This window comes from Pithys albifrons, chromosome 17, assembly GCF_047495875.1.
Source record: "Pithys albifrons albifrons isolate INPA30051 chromosome 17, PitAlb_v1, whole genome shotgun sequence".
NCBI lineage: Eukaryota > Metazoa > Chordata > Aves > Passeriformes > Thamnophilidae > Pithys > Pithys albifrons.
In genome coordinates, this window is record NC_092474.1 from 7,802,956 (window position 1) to 7,819,796 (window position 16,841).

Consider the following 16,841-nt stretch of genomic DNA (forward strand, 5'->3'; position numbering starts at 1 on the left):
TGAAAGGGTTTTAGCATTTTATAGTAATACTGTAAACAAAAGATTAAGTCAAAATATTGTACAGACAGAATGACACTGATAAATACAAGGTTTGGAAAAAGGCAAAAAAGCTTTTCCTTTCCTCTGCAGCATTTTGTAAAGGAAGAGCAAGTTTGTTTACAGGGGAACAAGAGGAGATCTAGTAATTAAAGAAAAAAACACCTTTGTTATTTCAGGTGCTATAAAGTTTGTGACTGCAGTGCTGTGATGGGAGGGTTAATGAACTTGTTGCTCATGGGTTTGAACCACTCTGATTTCAGCATAGCTGGAGCAAGGGCTGGCAGGTCCCTTGGGTTTGGATCAAAGGCAGGTTTAAACAAGAGATAAATGACACCACAGCTCAGTGTCACCACACTTTGGAAAGCAGGTAAGATATGTTAAAGAACAGCACACAGATGTTCTGAGGGACTGAAAAAAACCATCTGCTGACTTTCAGTGATTCCAATTAAAGGGAAAGTTCCTACAAGATTCTCACTGTATTTAACTGACAGTAGCAGATTTTGGAGTAGGTTTCACAAAGGTCTTTTGCAGTTCTAATCCCAGCCTGCCTGTGTTCCCATCAGGCTAAAGATGATTCTGGGTGTTGGAAGGGCAGAAAGCAAATAAAACTCCACAGTGAAGAGCATTAATTTACTGGTTGTCATCTCTCTCCACTCCCTCCCTCCCTCAGACTCTGGCAGCCTGTTACAGCACCAGGAACCCAGCAGTGTTATGGCACTTGTGTTTGGATTTCCATGCAAACACATCCTAATTTAAAAAGGAGCCAACCCCTGCTGCAGCTCCTAGGCAGTGACAATACACTTCCAAATGGGACACAGGCAGAAGCAAAAATTAGTGATTTCCTTTCCCACTTCAGACTCCCCAGAAATTCTCATTTTTGAAATTACGGACTGACACACTTCTGTGTTGGGAATGAAGGAACCTGGAGCACATGTGGCCACTGGGCACCCACACACCCGTGGGCCAGGCAGCCTGGCAGGGGCTACTCAGGAAGTTGTCAAATTTTGAAAGCTTTGCATAAAAAACTTAGGAGATACAAGAAATGTTTTCACATTTGGATATGTTGAGGTACAGAGGTTATATGCCATGGCAGACACAGCTGCTTTTGCACTGGCACTTTTCTAACTTCCTGTTTTTGTTAATTAGCACAGAAACCTTTAGTGAAATTGCATGAGGAGTTACTGAGCAAGGCTGCTGCAAACACGACGGTGCCTTGAAGATGACAAGAAAATTCCATGGGAAACTTAAGAATGAATTACTAACTCAGAAACAAAGGGTAATATTTTAACCACTAATGCCCTAAAGTAACATCAAACATATATATTAATGGCATAGTGACAACTAAAAGAAATAACTATTAAGTTTCAAATTCCTTCCAAAACAGATAAAGTGACGAGGACCTTGTAGAGTTACACGTAACAAGCTCAGATGCCCACGACTACTATTGGTTTAGCAGACTAAAAACATATTGCACAACAGTTGATATGGGAAGAGAGAATACCCGGCTTGTAGCCTGTTACCAGGACGACAAACCTCCTTCCTGCTGGCTGGCAGTGGGGGTCCCGCAGCCTTCGGAGCCTCCTCGGGCGGGATCCGGCACGTGGGGCTCCAGGACGGACAGAGCGAGGCGGGCACTGCCCTCCATCCATGCAGGGGTGTCACAGGAGTGCCACAGGCAGGACCTGAAAGCAGAACGTGGCCCCAGGGAACATCCACAAGAGCTCGAGACAGCGCTGGGACGTGGTATTGGCTCGACAGCTATTTGCAACATGCTATTATCCATAACTACACTGGCAACACAGGCACAAAATAAGGCAGTGGGTTAAATTAATCATAAAATTGTTAGAAAACATGCAAAAATAATACTGAGTTTAAAAAACAACAACAAAAAAAGAGTTTCTTGCCCCTTTAAGTTTTTCCTTGTAAAAATTTGAATAGTTCCACACCTAGGTGTTGAAATCCAACCTTTAAAAAACAAGACTAAAAAGCCACGGTGACTCAGTTGTTGTTCTCTTTGGTTGTGATGGTGACGAGCTGCTTGGCAGCCTTGGCGATGTCGTAGGCGCACTGGATGACCTGCTGAGTGACCAGCTGGATGTCCGTGCAGGGGCCGCTCTCCGCGGGCAGGGCCTTCCTGCACTCGGACTGCAGCCGGAAGGCGCTGGAGGTCAGCAGGCGCAGGGAGGTCCTCACCAGCTCCGACCGGGGCTTCTGCGGAGGGAAAGCAGCAGCTGAACGAGGCACAACACAAACCCTTTTCAGCAGCTGGAAGTGCTCACAAGGGCTCTTTGACGGGGCCCATCTGCTGCCAGGCCCTGCCCTTCTGCACGGGCTCCTCCACGCAGCAGGAGATGCAATCTCTGCTCTCATCTCGGGAGGATTTCCAGCCCCTGCCAGGCAGGGCATGGGGATTGCTGCTTCACTCTCCCCTAGGAAGTTACTCATACACATTTTCTGGTGCCTGTTTCCTGCTCCCAGCCCATGTCCTGGCTGGCAGGAGGGAACAGCATGTCCAGGACAATCAGTGCAGACGGGCACAACAGCAGTTTTGCTGGCAGTTTTAGAGGGGTAGGTAAGACTTTACAAGAACTCAGTCATGGAGATGTCACTCCCTAAACTTGCTGTGAACAAACAGACCACTTTGGTGGATGCATAACAGATATAAATGTGCCTGCAAGTCAGAAATCCACACACCACCATTCAGATGGAACAGGGAGTGATCAGTCCAGTGACATTCCCATATAACCACACAACTCTTCAAGCTAGATCCAAGCAGCCTCCAGTTCTGAAGGAACTCTGTGCAATTCCTAAGAATTTTAAGTCCAAGAGTACAACTCAAGGCCTGGATTCATACACTAGCCCTTCCAAATTGCCACACTAATAAATACAGAGGTGCAAGGTGGAAAACACCTCATCATTTCTCACTTCTTTTGGTTTTTACTGTGAAGGGAAATGCACACGAGGAATGAGGCCAAAACTCTTTTGATGCTGACAGGTACTTACTTTTGGGAATAGAGCTGCCATTTCTGTTACTGCCACATGTATTCTCTCCGAGCACGGTATGTAGCTGCAAAGAGATGCACTGGGTTACTCAGCATGGACACACTCCCCTCCCTCTTCCAGGCCAGTGGATATTATTCTAAAAACAGCGATGTAACTTCGGAAAAGCAAAACTTAGCCAGAAGTGCAAAATTATTCCTTGAAGTTTCGTTCCCCTTCAGCATTGGTTGTTCACACCTATTACACCAAACATTGTCAGGAAAGTCTCCATTTGCATGCAATTATGGAAATGTGTCTGTGAATATTATTGGGTTAGGAGGGACCTTAAAGCTCATCCAGTCCCACCCCTGCCATGGCCAGGGACACCTTCCACTGTCCCAGGCTGCCCCAAGCCCCATCCAATCTGGCCTTGGACACTTCCAGGGATGGGGCAGCCACAGCTTCTCTGGGCAAGCTGTGCCAGGGCCTGCCCACCCTCACAGGGAACAATTTCTTCCCTATATCTCACCTAAATTTCCCCTCTGTCAGTCTGAACCCCTTTTCCCTTGTCCTGTCATTCTGATGGACAGCCCCTCTCGGGCCCCTTCAGACCCTCCAAGGTGCTCTGAGGTCTCCACACAACCCTTTTCTTCTCCAGGCTGAACACCCCCAGCCCTCCCAGCCTGTCTCCATAGGAAGGTGTTCCAGTCCTCTTATCAACCTCCTGTTCATTAACTGCACATTAACTCACACTCACATTTCTTAACCCTTCCCGCCCCACTGTTCAAACGCTGGAATTCATCTCCAAGCTGTAGAGAAAGTGGCTCAGCTCCCTGTTTGATGGATTACTGTTGTGTACAGGACACTCTGCCCAGCCAAACTGGTCCATGTCACTCAGGCACAAAGTGAGACTGCAGCTTGCAGACATTTGAACAAAATCTGGTGATACAGAGGGGCTTTGGGGAAAAAACCCCAACTTTTTTGGCAGTTTTGACAACCAAAATCAGACTAAAAAAATCACTTTGTATGTAGGACCTGAGTAAGTTTGTTTCCATCCCTGTGTCAATTAATTCCCAGGTGAAGGCAGGAATGCAGCACCATGCAGGTATATCCCCTTCCTTGTTTCCCAAATGGAAAAGCCAGACCCCTACTGAGCTGAGTTGTGCTCAATTTCCCATATGGAATTTCAACCTGTTTTTTTGGGTGAAGTTTAACTAAAGGTAAAACGTAACATGAAGGCAACTTCAGAACACCAAGATGCTTTCTTGGATTAATTAACACACAGCAAACACAACACACAGTTCTCACAGAGCAGTTTACACACACATGCAACTCCAAACTACCAACTGCTTTCACCACGTGTGAGTTTCAGGTTAAGTATTCAGTAATTCTGGTTACTTAGCTAATAAAGCAAAGGCAGGTTCCATTAGTCCTCATAGACTTCACTTCTGATTTATATACCAAATGAAAGTTGATCTGTTCAAAATCTTAAAACTATTTACCACAACCTGCTGTGAAATTTACGGTAAACAGTGAAGTGTGTGTGCTCTGCCAGAAGTCTACTTTCAAAAGACTCATTTTTATGCTTCAAAGACTCAGTTTTAGCATAAATTAGTTCACATGATACAGTCTTAAGCATGAGAATCTCAAAAATCATGAAGTATGAGTATTCAAGACAACTATTCAGCATTTGTAGGTTATGGTAGGTCAGTGCCCTTCCAATCAGAAAGAGCCCCAAACCCACCCCAGTTATTCAATCATCTTGCAACACCAAAGGTGTAAAAATCAGTAATTTGCAAATGCACCGAAAGAAGCAACACACTGGGGTCATTTTGGCAATGCAGGAAAATTGCTTTAAAAGGAGTATTTCCATGTGTCTCAAATCACATGAGTTCTTCCAAACAAACTCAAAGTGGAGAGAGGTCTTTCAAGTTCACCATAATTCCCACTCTGCTGTTGATTAATGATAAATCTGGTCCCTGACCAGTACCCCACCTTGGAAAGGGAAACTTGATGATGACACCCTTTGCTAACAAGGCAGAGAAAGCCCTCAAAGGAACTGGAATGAAAGATCCAGGTTAATGACATGTTTCATGGTACGTTCTCTAGGTCAGCTGAAGTCCTGCAGAAATGGCTTCAGTTTATCATCTAAAGACTCACCGTGAGCCTGTGAAACTCTGACAGGTTTACACATTCCAGTGAGACATCAGGAAGATATTCAAGTAGTGACTTGAATCCATCATTAGCAGTAATTTGCATTCATCTCCTCCTCCAATCTTGACATTTGTCAGTTGGGGTTTGAACCCAAGAAGTTCTGTTTTAAACAGCATCTCATATAAACCTAATTTGTATTTGAGGCATTAATAAACAGTATTTTGGTCAGGGTGGAAGATTGCAAATAAACACCCATCTTTTTTCATGGATTTGAGATACAAATGACCTTGTTTGACCTCCAGCTGTACAAACACTCAGCTGTTAGGTGTGAATGTTCCACACTGGGGATTTGAAACTCTTGCTACTTTTGAAATGGTGCACAGAAGCAGCAACATATTGTGCTGTTAGTTCATAAAATCACAGAACGGTTTGAGTTGGAAGGGAACATAAAACCTCAAAGATTTCTTCCTAAAGGAAGAAATTGTTCCCTGTGAGGGTGGGCAGGCCCTGGGACAGGTTGCCCAGAGAAGCTGTGGCTGCCCCATCCCTGGGAGTGTCCAAGGCCAGGTTGGACGAGGCTTGGAGCAACTTGGGACAGTAGAAGGTGTCCCTGCCCATGGCAGGAGGTGGATGAGATGAGTTTTAAGGTCCCCCCCAAACCAAACCATTCTGTGCTTCTGTGGTTCTGTGATCATCCAGTTCCAAGTTGTAATTTAATTTCTCTCAACGGACACTAAACGGAACAGAAACAAGAGAACCCTTTACACCAGAGCCAGAGCCAGCTCCAGTTCAGGCTGCAGTTCTGCTCCCCACCAGACCAATAGTGGGAGCTGTCACTGAAGGTGCTGTCCCAGGTCTGCAGTTCCCTGATCACCCAGAGCATTTCATGCATCATCCTCCATGACCCCCATGCAGGTGGAGTGGGAGGGAAAGAGGCAGCAGAGAGAAAGAGAAAGGACACTGTGCCTGGGAGGCAGGGACAGAGGCCAGAGTACCAGGAGGCAGGGCCAGGCTGCTGCAGGGTCAGAGGCTGCAGGGGAACCCTCTCAGCCCAGGGGAGCTGCGGGTCGGGGCAGCCGAGGCTGTGTCTGAGCTGGGGAGCACCCACACGCTGCACGGGTCTGCCCGGAGCACGGCACAGGGGGTGGAGAGAGGGAGGAGAGAAAGGAACAAGGTGCTTCATTAATAGATGACACTCTTGCATCATTGCTTTTCACTCCAATTATATATGAAGCACATGGTTTTTACCTACAAGGTTCCCACCACCAGAGTGGAGGATGTATTACTGCATCTCCACCATATCTGTTTGGTAAGGAAGTGTTCCACTGTGTTAAGGAAGGCAGGGAATACGAAAACAAAGAACAGCAGCTTCATACTTTGGTGTTTTGCAAGATGACACTCATCTAAGTACAGGTAAACATCCCACTCCACACATGGTACAGAAACCAAAAATGAACTAACAGGTTGTTTAAACATCTCATCAATTTAACAGTGAAAGCCAGGTGTGTTATATTGTATCTTTCAATGATTTTTAAAAAATTAAAAGAGAGTAAACTGTGATATACATAAAAACTAAACTCATTTAAAGCTTCTCTTACTGTTGTTTCTCTGGGAGAAACAAGCAACAAGGGATTGCAGTGGAAAAGGTTCCAGCCAAGGGCACTAAGATCAGGACAAGCACGTCAGAACTCACCACTCAGCGCTGGCCCTTCCAAAAATAGAAAAGCACAAGGAGGAAAAACCACAGAACTGGAGGGGCCCCCCATTGTTGTGCACTTCTCTGAGCAAGACAGGAAGTGAGGGCTCAGCCCAACCCTGACAGGCACTGCAGGCAGCACTGGGGTGGCACCTGCAGCCCTGATTTCCTGGAGACCAAAGTGTTCCAGCATAGAACACATTAACACCTGGGAACATGTAATTCTTATTTACAGCCTTCTAGAAGAGCTGTGCGGGAGCACCACCTGATGATCAGAAAGGGCAGTATCAGTTTTACTCATCCACAGCTATGCTGGAAATTAATTGTTCAGGTGGGTCAGAAGCTCCCAGAGGGAGCTGAAGCTGCTCTAACCTGATGTGCAGAGTCTGTCCTGCTTACTCATATGTACCTGTGTCTAAACCCATAGTTCAAAATATGTTTTGCTGGTACATTACCTGTACTAACACCTCAGAAGAAAGGGAATTTCTCCTTCCTTTATCATTTTCTCCTAAAACAAGCCTTGGTGTAACTATCATGCTTGTGTGGAGTGTCCTTACCTATGGACACAGAGGTGTGAAAATACAAGAGAAATTTGCAGCAAGTTCTCTGCAACATGTTTGATTTGTATCTAAAACAACACCTATTTTGGAGCAGGACTGCAGAAATGAAGGGCAGCTGCCAGGGCAGGACAGGCAGAACTGCAGACAGAACGCACTTGCAGTGGGCTGGTCACTCATCCCCACTCACCCCATGGCACTGGGACCATGACACCAGGAAACACGAGAGACCTACACACTTTATAGGTGTGCAATGGTGGGGCTATACTTTTCACTTTCACCTGTGCTACAGGTGCAAACACCAGCAGTGTTTTCCTCTTTCCTCACCAACTCCAGAGCTGTTCCAGCACTCCCTCCTTACCTGTCATGCTTGTTCTCCTGTGCCGCTCGCAGCAGCTCCTGAATGTTCTTGGTGATCTGCTCAGTTTTCCGGATCACATCTTCTGTACTGGGCAAACTGGAGCTGGGGGCTGGGTCAGCATCTTCAGGGATGGATCCTTCCCCATGCCACACCACACTGCGCTGCCGGCCCTTCCTGCCCGACCTGCAGGGAACAGGGCAGGGGTTGGCCTGGGCACACCTGGTGTTGGCAGAGCTGGTGTCAGCCCGTGCCACAGCACCTACCCCGGCTCCTCCAGCTCCACAGGCGTGGTGGGGTTGTCATAGTCACTCTCAGACACGCTGCTCTGCTTCTCCAGCTTCGAGGCCTGCAAGGAACACAGAGTGATTCCAGTCTGTGCAGGGAGGAGCAGCCCTGGGCTGTGCCAGAGCTGTGTCCCGTGCCCACGGGCTGCTCCCAGCACAGCAGCTCCTGCTCCAGCCACTCCCTGCAGCTGCTGTGCCCCCTCACCCCATGTCAGGATCCTGCTGCAGCTTGGAGCTGGGTCCTGGGCACTGCCAGCACAGCACAGCCCCACCAGCTCGAGGGCCAGGCAGGACAGACAGACAATCACAGCACAGAGTCCTTCCCCTGCCGCTGAAACTGCTCAGGGGCACACAGAGAGAAGCCAAATGGAGAGGGCAGGACCATGGAACAGGAGTCTGAATAGGGAGCTGGAGCCCATGGGAGAGAGAGGCCAGACCAAGAGCAGGAGGGCCCAGAGCAGAGCTGAGCCCATGGGGGAGGCTGAACACAGAGTGGAACCGAACCCAGTGTGGGAGGCTGAAACAAGAATGAGTCCCACACAAGGCATGAGGCTGAACCAAGTGAGGGAGGCCACGACAGAGCAGAGGCCACATCAAATACAGAGGTCCAACAGCAGAGTAGAGGCTGGCCCTGGGAAGCCCCGTGCAAAATGGGAGACCAAAATGAGGGCTGAGGACATGGCAATGGGAAAGCCAAAATAAAGTGAGGAGACAGATGATGGCCAGGGGCCAGGCTGGGTGGGGGGAACCAAAGGGCATGGACAAAGCCCAACTAATGAGACCAGGAGCCCACTACAGTTTGGAGACTAACACAAGAACAGTCAAGGCTCATTGCAGACTAAAGCCCAAAACAGGGTGGGAAGCCAAAATGTGTGGAATTGAGGCTCACTGAAGCCTTGATACCGATACGAGGTTGAGGGGCCAAATAAGTGAGAGATGTGGCCGAGAGCAGAGCACAAGGGTGGGAGGACCAACCATCAAGAGTAGAAGACCATGGACAAATGGTGTCAAAAGGAGGGCAGGGCAAATTCCACAGTGGAAGCTGAAATGAGGGCAGGAGGGATGCAGGGAAGCAGAGACTGGACACTGGACCAAGCACTGTAGGCCCATTGCAAAGTGGGAGGCTGATCCCAGAACAAAGGTGGAATGAAGAATGGGATACTAAAATGAGCTCGGAGGCCAAATCCTCAGCCAGGCCCCAGGATCACCAGACATCCACCTACTCTAGTCCTTCAAAAACTGCACAGCCCATCAGAAGTGCCCACTACAGCGGGTCCATTTGCAGACATGTCACACCAGTGACACTGCACAGAGATCAGCAGCTCAGGGCCCTTCACAGATCCCACTGAACAACCAGCCTTGGGGCTCTACAGAAACCCTGAAGTCATGAAGAGGGAATCTCAAGAGTTAAATCACAAGGGACACCTCCAATTTCCATCCCTGATCCATACACTTAGGAATCTGTTTATGAAATAACACTTCTACCTCAAGGACAGAGCAAAAATGTGACCAGGAACTGGTTTCCATTGGCTGAGATCCAGTAGGTTTGTTAAGCACTCATTTGATGTTAAACCCAGCAATTCTTACTGAAGCACTTGGAGTATGAACCCTTTCAATTTTAAAGTTACTCTGCACAGAAGGAAAAAACCAGCATTTTTTGAACACTCCTCAGAACAGCTGGTAAAGATCTATTGTAAAAGTGACACATGTTTTGAAGATAAGAAACTATTATATGTAGAGTCTGACCTTTCCCCTCTCCCAGATGGAGAGACAGCAATGTAAATAGTGCAAAATTCTATCGTAGGGTCAGAAAAATAAAACACAAGAATAGAATATTATGGAATCACTAACACAGAATCAGCATAGAATAAGAACAAAAACAAAAGAAACCCTCTGCAATTTTCTAGTACCACACAGCACTGCTATCAGCTGGAGCCAAATTCAGATTTCCTTTTGACCAAGCAGGATAATCCCTTGAAATTTTTATCATCTATCCCTACTCACAAATCTGATTTTTTCTGGACTGGTATGTCCAGTGTACAGTTAAAAGAAAATAGTAACAACAAGAAATGAAAAAGCAGGTTGTGTGTCTTGGCAGAGAGAGGTCAGAGCATGGCCATTCAACATCTAAACTCCAAAGTGGTTATCCATCAGACAAGCAGTCAGGCCCATATGGATTGGTGCAAAGAGCAGCCTCCAAGGAAAGCAGCTTTGAAGCTGAGCCTCATGCAGTGCTTTTAGTCAGCAGGGAGAGCTGTACATCATCTCAGAGTGTCCAAACAGCACCCAACTGTCCTCTGGCTGCTGTGCAGCTGAACAAGTGATGTGGAGAGCTGTGTGTGGTGTTAAAGGCCAGAGGGGGTGACGTTAGAGAGGTGAGTGCCCCAGCGTGGCAGAAGGGATGGAGTGATGGAGTTCTGCTCCATGCAGGCTTGGAGGCCAGGCAGAGGGGGAAGAGAGAGGCTCTGGGGAGATGTCACCTCCTCCAGGGAAAAGGTGGGCAGGTACTTAACCCTTCGTGTGCTCTCATCCCTTGACCAGGAAAGCGTGGAGGGGAAGGAGGGCAGAGATGAAGAGGAGGTCACAAACGCACTCCTCCCGATCTAAAAATGGGAAAGAGAAAAACACTCGGGAAAAAACACAAACAAAACACAAATAAACTCTTAACTGAAATAAAGGAACATTCTTAAAACCGTGGAGATGACAAAGCAAGAATGATTTTGAGAATTCAGCTTAGCCTGAGTGGACTTAAATCTTTCAAAATACAATTGACTTCATGTTCATTCCAATATTGATATTCCAGAGGTGCCAAATTCCACAGAGGATAAAATACATTCATCACAATGCCAATTAACAAACTCCACATAACAAATCACTGTTCAAACCAAGTGACCAAAGGACCTACACAGGGCACTGTCACGTTTTGCAAACACTGTCACACACAAACGAATTTCAACATTTCTTGCTGCCAGAATGGCCTTTATATCAACATGCCAATATAATTTAAAATGATCCAGATTTTGTAGTTTAAATTAATTTAACTGGAGGTCGGGAAGAAGCCAGTAGACAAATTTCTGCACTGATTCCCTGGTGCATTCAATTATCTTTTTGGAATGTGCATGGGACATTTGCCCTCCCTCATGCCATAACTTCAAAATATATTTTAAAGGTCTTATTCCTTCAACTGGAAGGAAATACAAGACAGTGCTACCAACAGGGAAAAGATATTGTGACAAATCCACAAATTTTAAATATGTGTCTAAAAAAATACTGTCCTGTGCTGCTGTCCACTGGGAAATCTAAAAAGATGCAAAAAAAATTTAACTGTACTAGTTAATTAAACGCACTCATTAATTAAATCCACTGGGGTGTGTTGGGTCACTTAGGCAAAGTGTGAACACTTCAGTACAAAATCCCTTTGGCTAACAGGGAACTCCCTCTGCACTGTCTGCACATCACACAGGAAAATACTAAACAAGAAGAATCTGAGTGACAGGTCTAAACCAGCTCCAGTTCCAAACCCAGAATAGGAAACTGGAGGTCTGGGGAAAACTGAGCTTCAATTTTATTTCTTCAAGGAGGTTCTGAAGTTCCACAAACTGGCAACTGCCTTTTTTATCTGAAGAAATCCATGAGTTTCACCTGCCTTCTTGGAACAGTATTTCCCCCCCTTCCTGGCTTTCAAACTGCCACATGTTGATATTTTGAATGTATATTGTGGTTAAAAAACTCCAGCTGAGCAGAACCAAGAGCTCCACTTTACATGTTCCAGAGCTGCTACAGCTTCTGCTTTTCAAACCATCAGGCTCCTGCAGACATGTTAATACAGCAAACATGAACAATTCTCACAGTTCTTACTCCCTCTGGTTTTATTCCCTCCAAGGCAGAGCTGAGCAGCTTCGGTGAACGAGCAGAGCTGGAATAGCCAGGAAAGCTGAACATAAGGAGCAATGCAGAAGCAGCAGCAGTTTTACTCACGTGTGGAGGGAAGGGCTGCAGCCTCGGGATGTTTTCCTCTGGGTAGGAGACCTCCCCCATGGGCAGGTAGGGCTTCTGCCCCGAGCCAGTCTCGTACATGGACATGGGCCTGCTGCCCCGGGCTGACGGGCGCCGCTTTAAGGAGGAATTGGTGGTGGGGTCTGTGTACTCAGAACCACTTGGGACCTGATAGATATTGGTTGTGGCCTGTCTTCTGAGGTTGGTATTCTCACTCTGTAGCGTTTGAAGCTGAAAGAAATGTTTAGCAGTGTTTGTTTCCCAGCAGCAAGTGCCAAGAGCAAACTGCCCATGCAACACACGTTACCAAATCTGGTCACTGGTAACTGGGGGTTCATTTCTTTTTCAAAAATCTACTTGACTCACTTGGTATAAGCACAGAAACATCTGTGTTCCAGATCTGGAAATATTTAGATGCTGATTGCCAGCACTGCACACTAAGTTAGATCTGGCTGTGGAAGTTCAGAACACTCGATCCTGCCAGGCTGTCCCAGCACAGGAATCCTGGGATAAAGGAGGCTGTGGGGGAAGAACTGCCAACACAACAGGTTTCCAAGCAAAGTGATCCATTTCAGCAGCCAATACAAGAACTTAGGAGACTTTAACATAAGGCCCATGAAATGTGACAATGCCAGAACTGCAGCACAGACACCAAAGGCAGCACAAAGGAACTCAAGCTTGCTCTGCAAAGCAAGGGGAGAGTTTAGCTCACGAAAATTAAGCATCAGCTGCTGCTTTCTAAGAGGATGATTAGAAAGCATTTTAAAGCTTTTTATTACTACCTGATTGATAGTAAAAATGCACCAATTCTGATTTATTTGGTGGAGTTACTCAGAGTAAGTTTGCTATATTAACACATCGGACAGCAAAGGTGTAATAAAGAAACCTGCAGCACAGCAATGGTCTCCCTTCTGCTACACCACATAAATATACTAAAGCCTCATTAATTCATAGGCCCTAAAGAGGGTTTTTTACCCTAAATAGATTATATCTGTTTAAAGAAACCCAATAAGAGTGGAAAGTTAATTCAATTGATGCAAGAGAAATGCTCAACCAGTACAAGCTCTTAAAAGACCAAGGAAACACCCTGAAATCTCCCAGTAGTCACCATTCCAACAGACCCAAACACAACAGGAGGGAATGTTGGCACTTCACAGACAAGGACATTCCAATCTGCTGAATTAGCTTGGCCTCAGGTACAAAGAGCTGAACAGTCCCACCACCCTCCAAAGCACCAAGCTCTGTCCAGAACAGCAGGGTCACCTGCACAAGCACAGCCTGAACGACTTTCTCTACATGTCACTCTTGCAGGGTTACAATGATGAAAACAGGATTTTAACACTAGTTAAAGGGATTAATTTGAGGAAGCAGCCAGCCCTTTCTAGCTAGCATGTCAGACAGGAAAGTGAACTCAGTACAGATATAAATTCTCCTTTTCTCCACAAATCCCTCTATTTGCAAAGCATACAACAAATTGTTAATTTGTTTATATAAGGAATTAAAGGTCTGGCTTCCAGACTGAGATTCTGGAGCTTTAAATGCAGGATTTTGGCACAAATGCTCAGTTTTGTTTGTAGCAGACCATCTACACATAGTAACTCATACTGTAAATGAGACACCTCTGCTTTATCCTTGCCCAGACAAACCCACCCTGCAGGTTTAGGGCAGGAATTGGACTTTCTCACTATATCCTGTAGGTGCTGTTTCCCACAGATTCAAACAAAAGTAAACAAATAAATCTTGGCATCCTGCTATACAAGAGCTTTATGCTGCATTGTCACATTTCAGACTATTTTGTACTGTCAAACTAGGTTGGGATTTGAATTTCTCTTCATTCTAGCTAGGCTTAATAGTAGAAAAAAACCCCCAACATCTTTACTGGGAAAGTTGGAAGTACATTATATAGGTGGCATTTACTTCCTTGTTCTTTAAACACAACAAAAACACACAAGACTTGCAAAAACTGTCTCATCACTTGGAAAACATTTGTCAAAGTTTTGACCTGAGGGAAATCATCATGATTTGTTGGGTCAGATCAACTTCAGCTCCACAAAGAACAACATTCCCAGCACATGTTGCACATAAATACTTTTAGTCTCATATCTGACCCCAGAGCAGCTCCACTTTACAATGAGTGTTCTCACTATCCCAGTATTGGGTTATTGCACCCTCAGTTCCAACAGTGTTATTTTAATAACTTCAGACACCCCAGGAGCTGAGGGTGTGGTGCTGTGCCCACCTTCTTCTGCATGATCCTCAGCTCATCACTCAGGTTGATGTTCACCTTCATCAGCTGCTGAATCTTCACCTCGGAAGCCACCAGAGCATTTTTAACTTGCAAATATTCCTGGGCTGTCACTGGTCCATCTGACAGGTCTGAATCCAGGCTCTGGGAACAGAATAGGAAAATACTTACAGCATAAAGTAAGATGGAAATAAAACTGACATTTCTACAGCTTTTCGTGTACTTACTTTAAAAGAATCACAGTTCAATTTAAGTTAAATTAATAAGATCCATTAATTAGCATAATTTTAGTCTACTATAAGAGAAATCTGCTGTCAATGAACTCTTAGCTCCTCTAAAAACTTTTGTCTCAGCAATCAATGACAAAATACTGTTTTCATACAGATTTTCTTAAATATGCAATAAAGAACTGGAAAGTCATAAAAGAGAAATTGCTAAATATCCAGAGTGCATATGACCAGGGAAAAATAAAGTAGAATTACCAGGTTTACTGCCCTTTCTTCACCATTCTGCATGACTTTCAGGAGGGGTTTAAACCATTTGCTCATGCTGGTCTGCTGTAAATATTTCTTCAGTAGGAAGCAGTAATTGTGAAATACCCTGGAATCACTGACTGAGGGTGATTTGGAAGATGCAATTATTTAATCTATGCAATTAGGCCTATACCTTATCTCCAGACATACACATCACTTTTCTAGAGAAGCGTATATTTTACAATAAAAATTCCTTAAGTCACAACACTTAAAATCTTATTAGAAGATGCACAGACTGAGGCATGATTATTAAATTAATTTTAAAACTAATTAAAACATTAATTTTCTGATCATTTATGCAAGGTAAATCTCTTCACCAGGGGAAGGACTGACTGCAGATCCCTTTATGAATCCTGTTTGGGGTGTGTTTCACCATTTCAAGCCTACCTTCTGTCTGTTTGATTTAGCTGCATTTGTTTCCAGATCTGTATCTTCATCTGAAGCAACACTGTCATAGTCAGGCTGGTCATTGTCCTGACTCTCACTGCTGTGCTGGCTGCTGATTGATTTGAGTATCAGCTCCACATTTTCTGCAGATAAACACATGACAAAACATACAAGGAAGTTTGGAGAAGAAATGGAAGCACAGACTTAAAAAAAATGAATTCAGATCCACCTAGGAGGTGTGGATTACTACTGCCCAAAACTTCAAAGTTGGATGGGTTTGCCTTTTCATTTCTTCTAAGTGTTTAGGCAAGTTAAAATAAGTGATGAAAATCAGGCCTTAACAGTTTAATAGAATTCATACATATTAAAAAACCCCTGGAGACTATGCTGGACAAATGGATGTCAGCATTCAAATGAAAAAGACAGGGAAAAATTAAAAGTTAGAAAAGATTTTTATTTCATACCACCATGGCTAGAACTGTGACTCTGTCTGGTTGTTAACACTTGTAATCTTTGCTATCTGTCACGCTCAACAAATACAGAAAATAAACATTTTCAGGTGAATTAGCAGTAGGATTGAAATTACAAGGAAGTCCTGCATTTGGGAGTCGCCAGGAATTCCAGCATTTATCCCTTGGCACTATCCCAGCTGCCAGTCAAAACAAGTATCACTCCTGCACCCTGCAGGATTATTCCGGAAAATATTATTCAATTATTATAAAAATCACAACCATCACAAAAAAAAAGTGTTGTTGAAATGCACATATCCCATTTGATTTGTGTCACAAATACCAACCTTAACATGCTGATCTTCTGTACCTGGGCATTATTTTGGTGGCCCATTGCCCGCTGTCAGTAGCCTGAGGTTAGTTCTTATTTATAAAAGCAGACTCTCTCCACTGACAGCACTGAGGGGGTTTGGGAAGGATTAAACTGAGGAACTGCCCACAGAGGAGCTGACAACAAAAGCTCACCCACCTTTGGAACCAGTGAGAGGATTCCCCTGCTGTCTTCGTTTGGCATCACTTAAAATATCTATAACCAGGGTAGCAAACTCATGGGCATTAAATCGAGCCAGTTTCTGCCTCCCCTAAATCACAGAATAATGCAGGGAAAATAAAAGCACATCCTGTATTAGATGAACTGCAGAACTCTCAGGAAAAACTGAGACTATACACTTACAGTGAGTTGACTATTCAATTACATTTATTGCAAAAAGTGTGATTAAAAAGGACATGTAAATTATTTTAACCTCTTTCCAAGCAGATGCAATTATTCTACAGCAATGAAATACAGTACAGCAAAATTATTTAGGCCTATTAGAGTATTTTTACAGTATTAAGAAGATTTCATACCTGATTCCTGGTTGAGGAATATTCAGGATTTACAGGAAGAAAAGGGACCACTGTGGTCTCTGTCACAAGAGTGCTGTGATTCTGAGTTGCAAGCCAAACTGCTCCAGAGAGAAACAAAAACAGGGAATAACCTTCCTGCACTATTTGACAGTGTTTCTTGTCAAAGAATAACAGCCTCCAATTTCAAACACAAACACAATCAATTCAGAGGAAGGCATTTTCCCCAGAGGGTTCTCTGTTTTGTGAAAAACACAG

At 44.8% G+C, this 16,841-nt stretch overlaps 1 protein-coding gene across 5 annotated transcripts in view; it reads right to left on the bottom strand.

Annotated features, from left to right (window-relative positions):
• The window catches only part of GIT2 (GIT ArfGAP 2), a 25,579-nt gene continuing 8,738 nt past the window's right edge, over positions 1–16,841 (bottom strand). For 2 of the 5 annotated variants that reach the window (XM_071571992.1, XM_071571991.1), the window contains exons 11-20: positions 16,587–16,684; positions 16,210–16,321; positions 15,232–15,374; positions 14,306–14,455; positions 12,049–12,297; positions 10,584–10,673; positions 8,050–8,132; positions 7,787–7,969; positions 3,043–3,106; positions 1–2,250 (exon numbers count right to left, since the gene is read on the bottom strand). In XM_071571992.1, coding sequence (XP_071428093.1) covers positions 2,038–2,250; positions 3,043–3,106; positions 7,787–7,969; positions 8,050–8,132; positions 10,584–10,673; positions 12,049–12,297; positions 14,306–14,455; positions 15,232–15,374; positions 16,210–16,321; positions 16,587–16,684 — 1,385 coding nt within the window. In that variant the 3' untranslated portion in view covers positions 1–2,037. The remainder of the gene's footprint in view (positions 2,251–3,042; positions 3,107–7,786; positions 7,970–8,049; positions 8,133–10,583; positions 10,674–12,048; positions 12,298–14,305; positions 14,456–15,231; positions 15,375–16,209; positions 16,322–16,586; positions 16,685–16,841) is intronic. The other 3 variants (XM_071571994.1, XM_071571993.1, XM_071571995.1) reach the window with 3 other exon arrangements.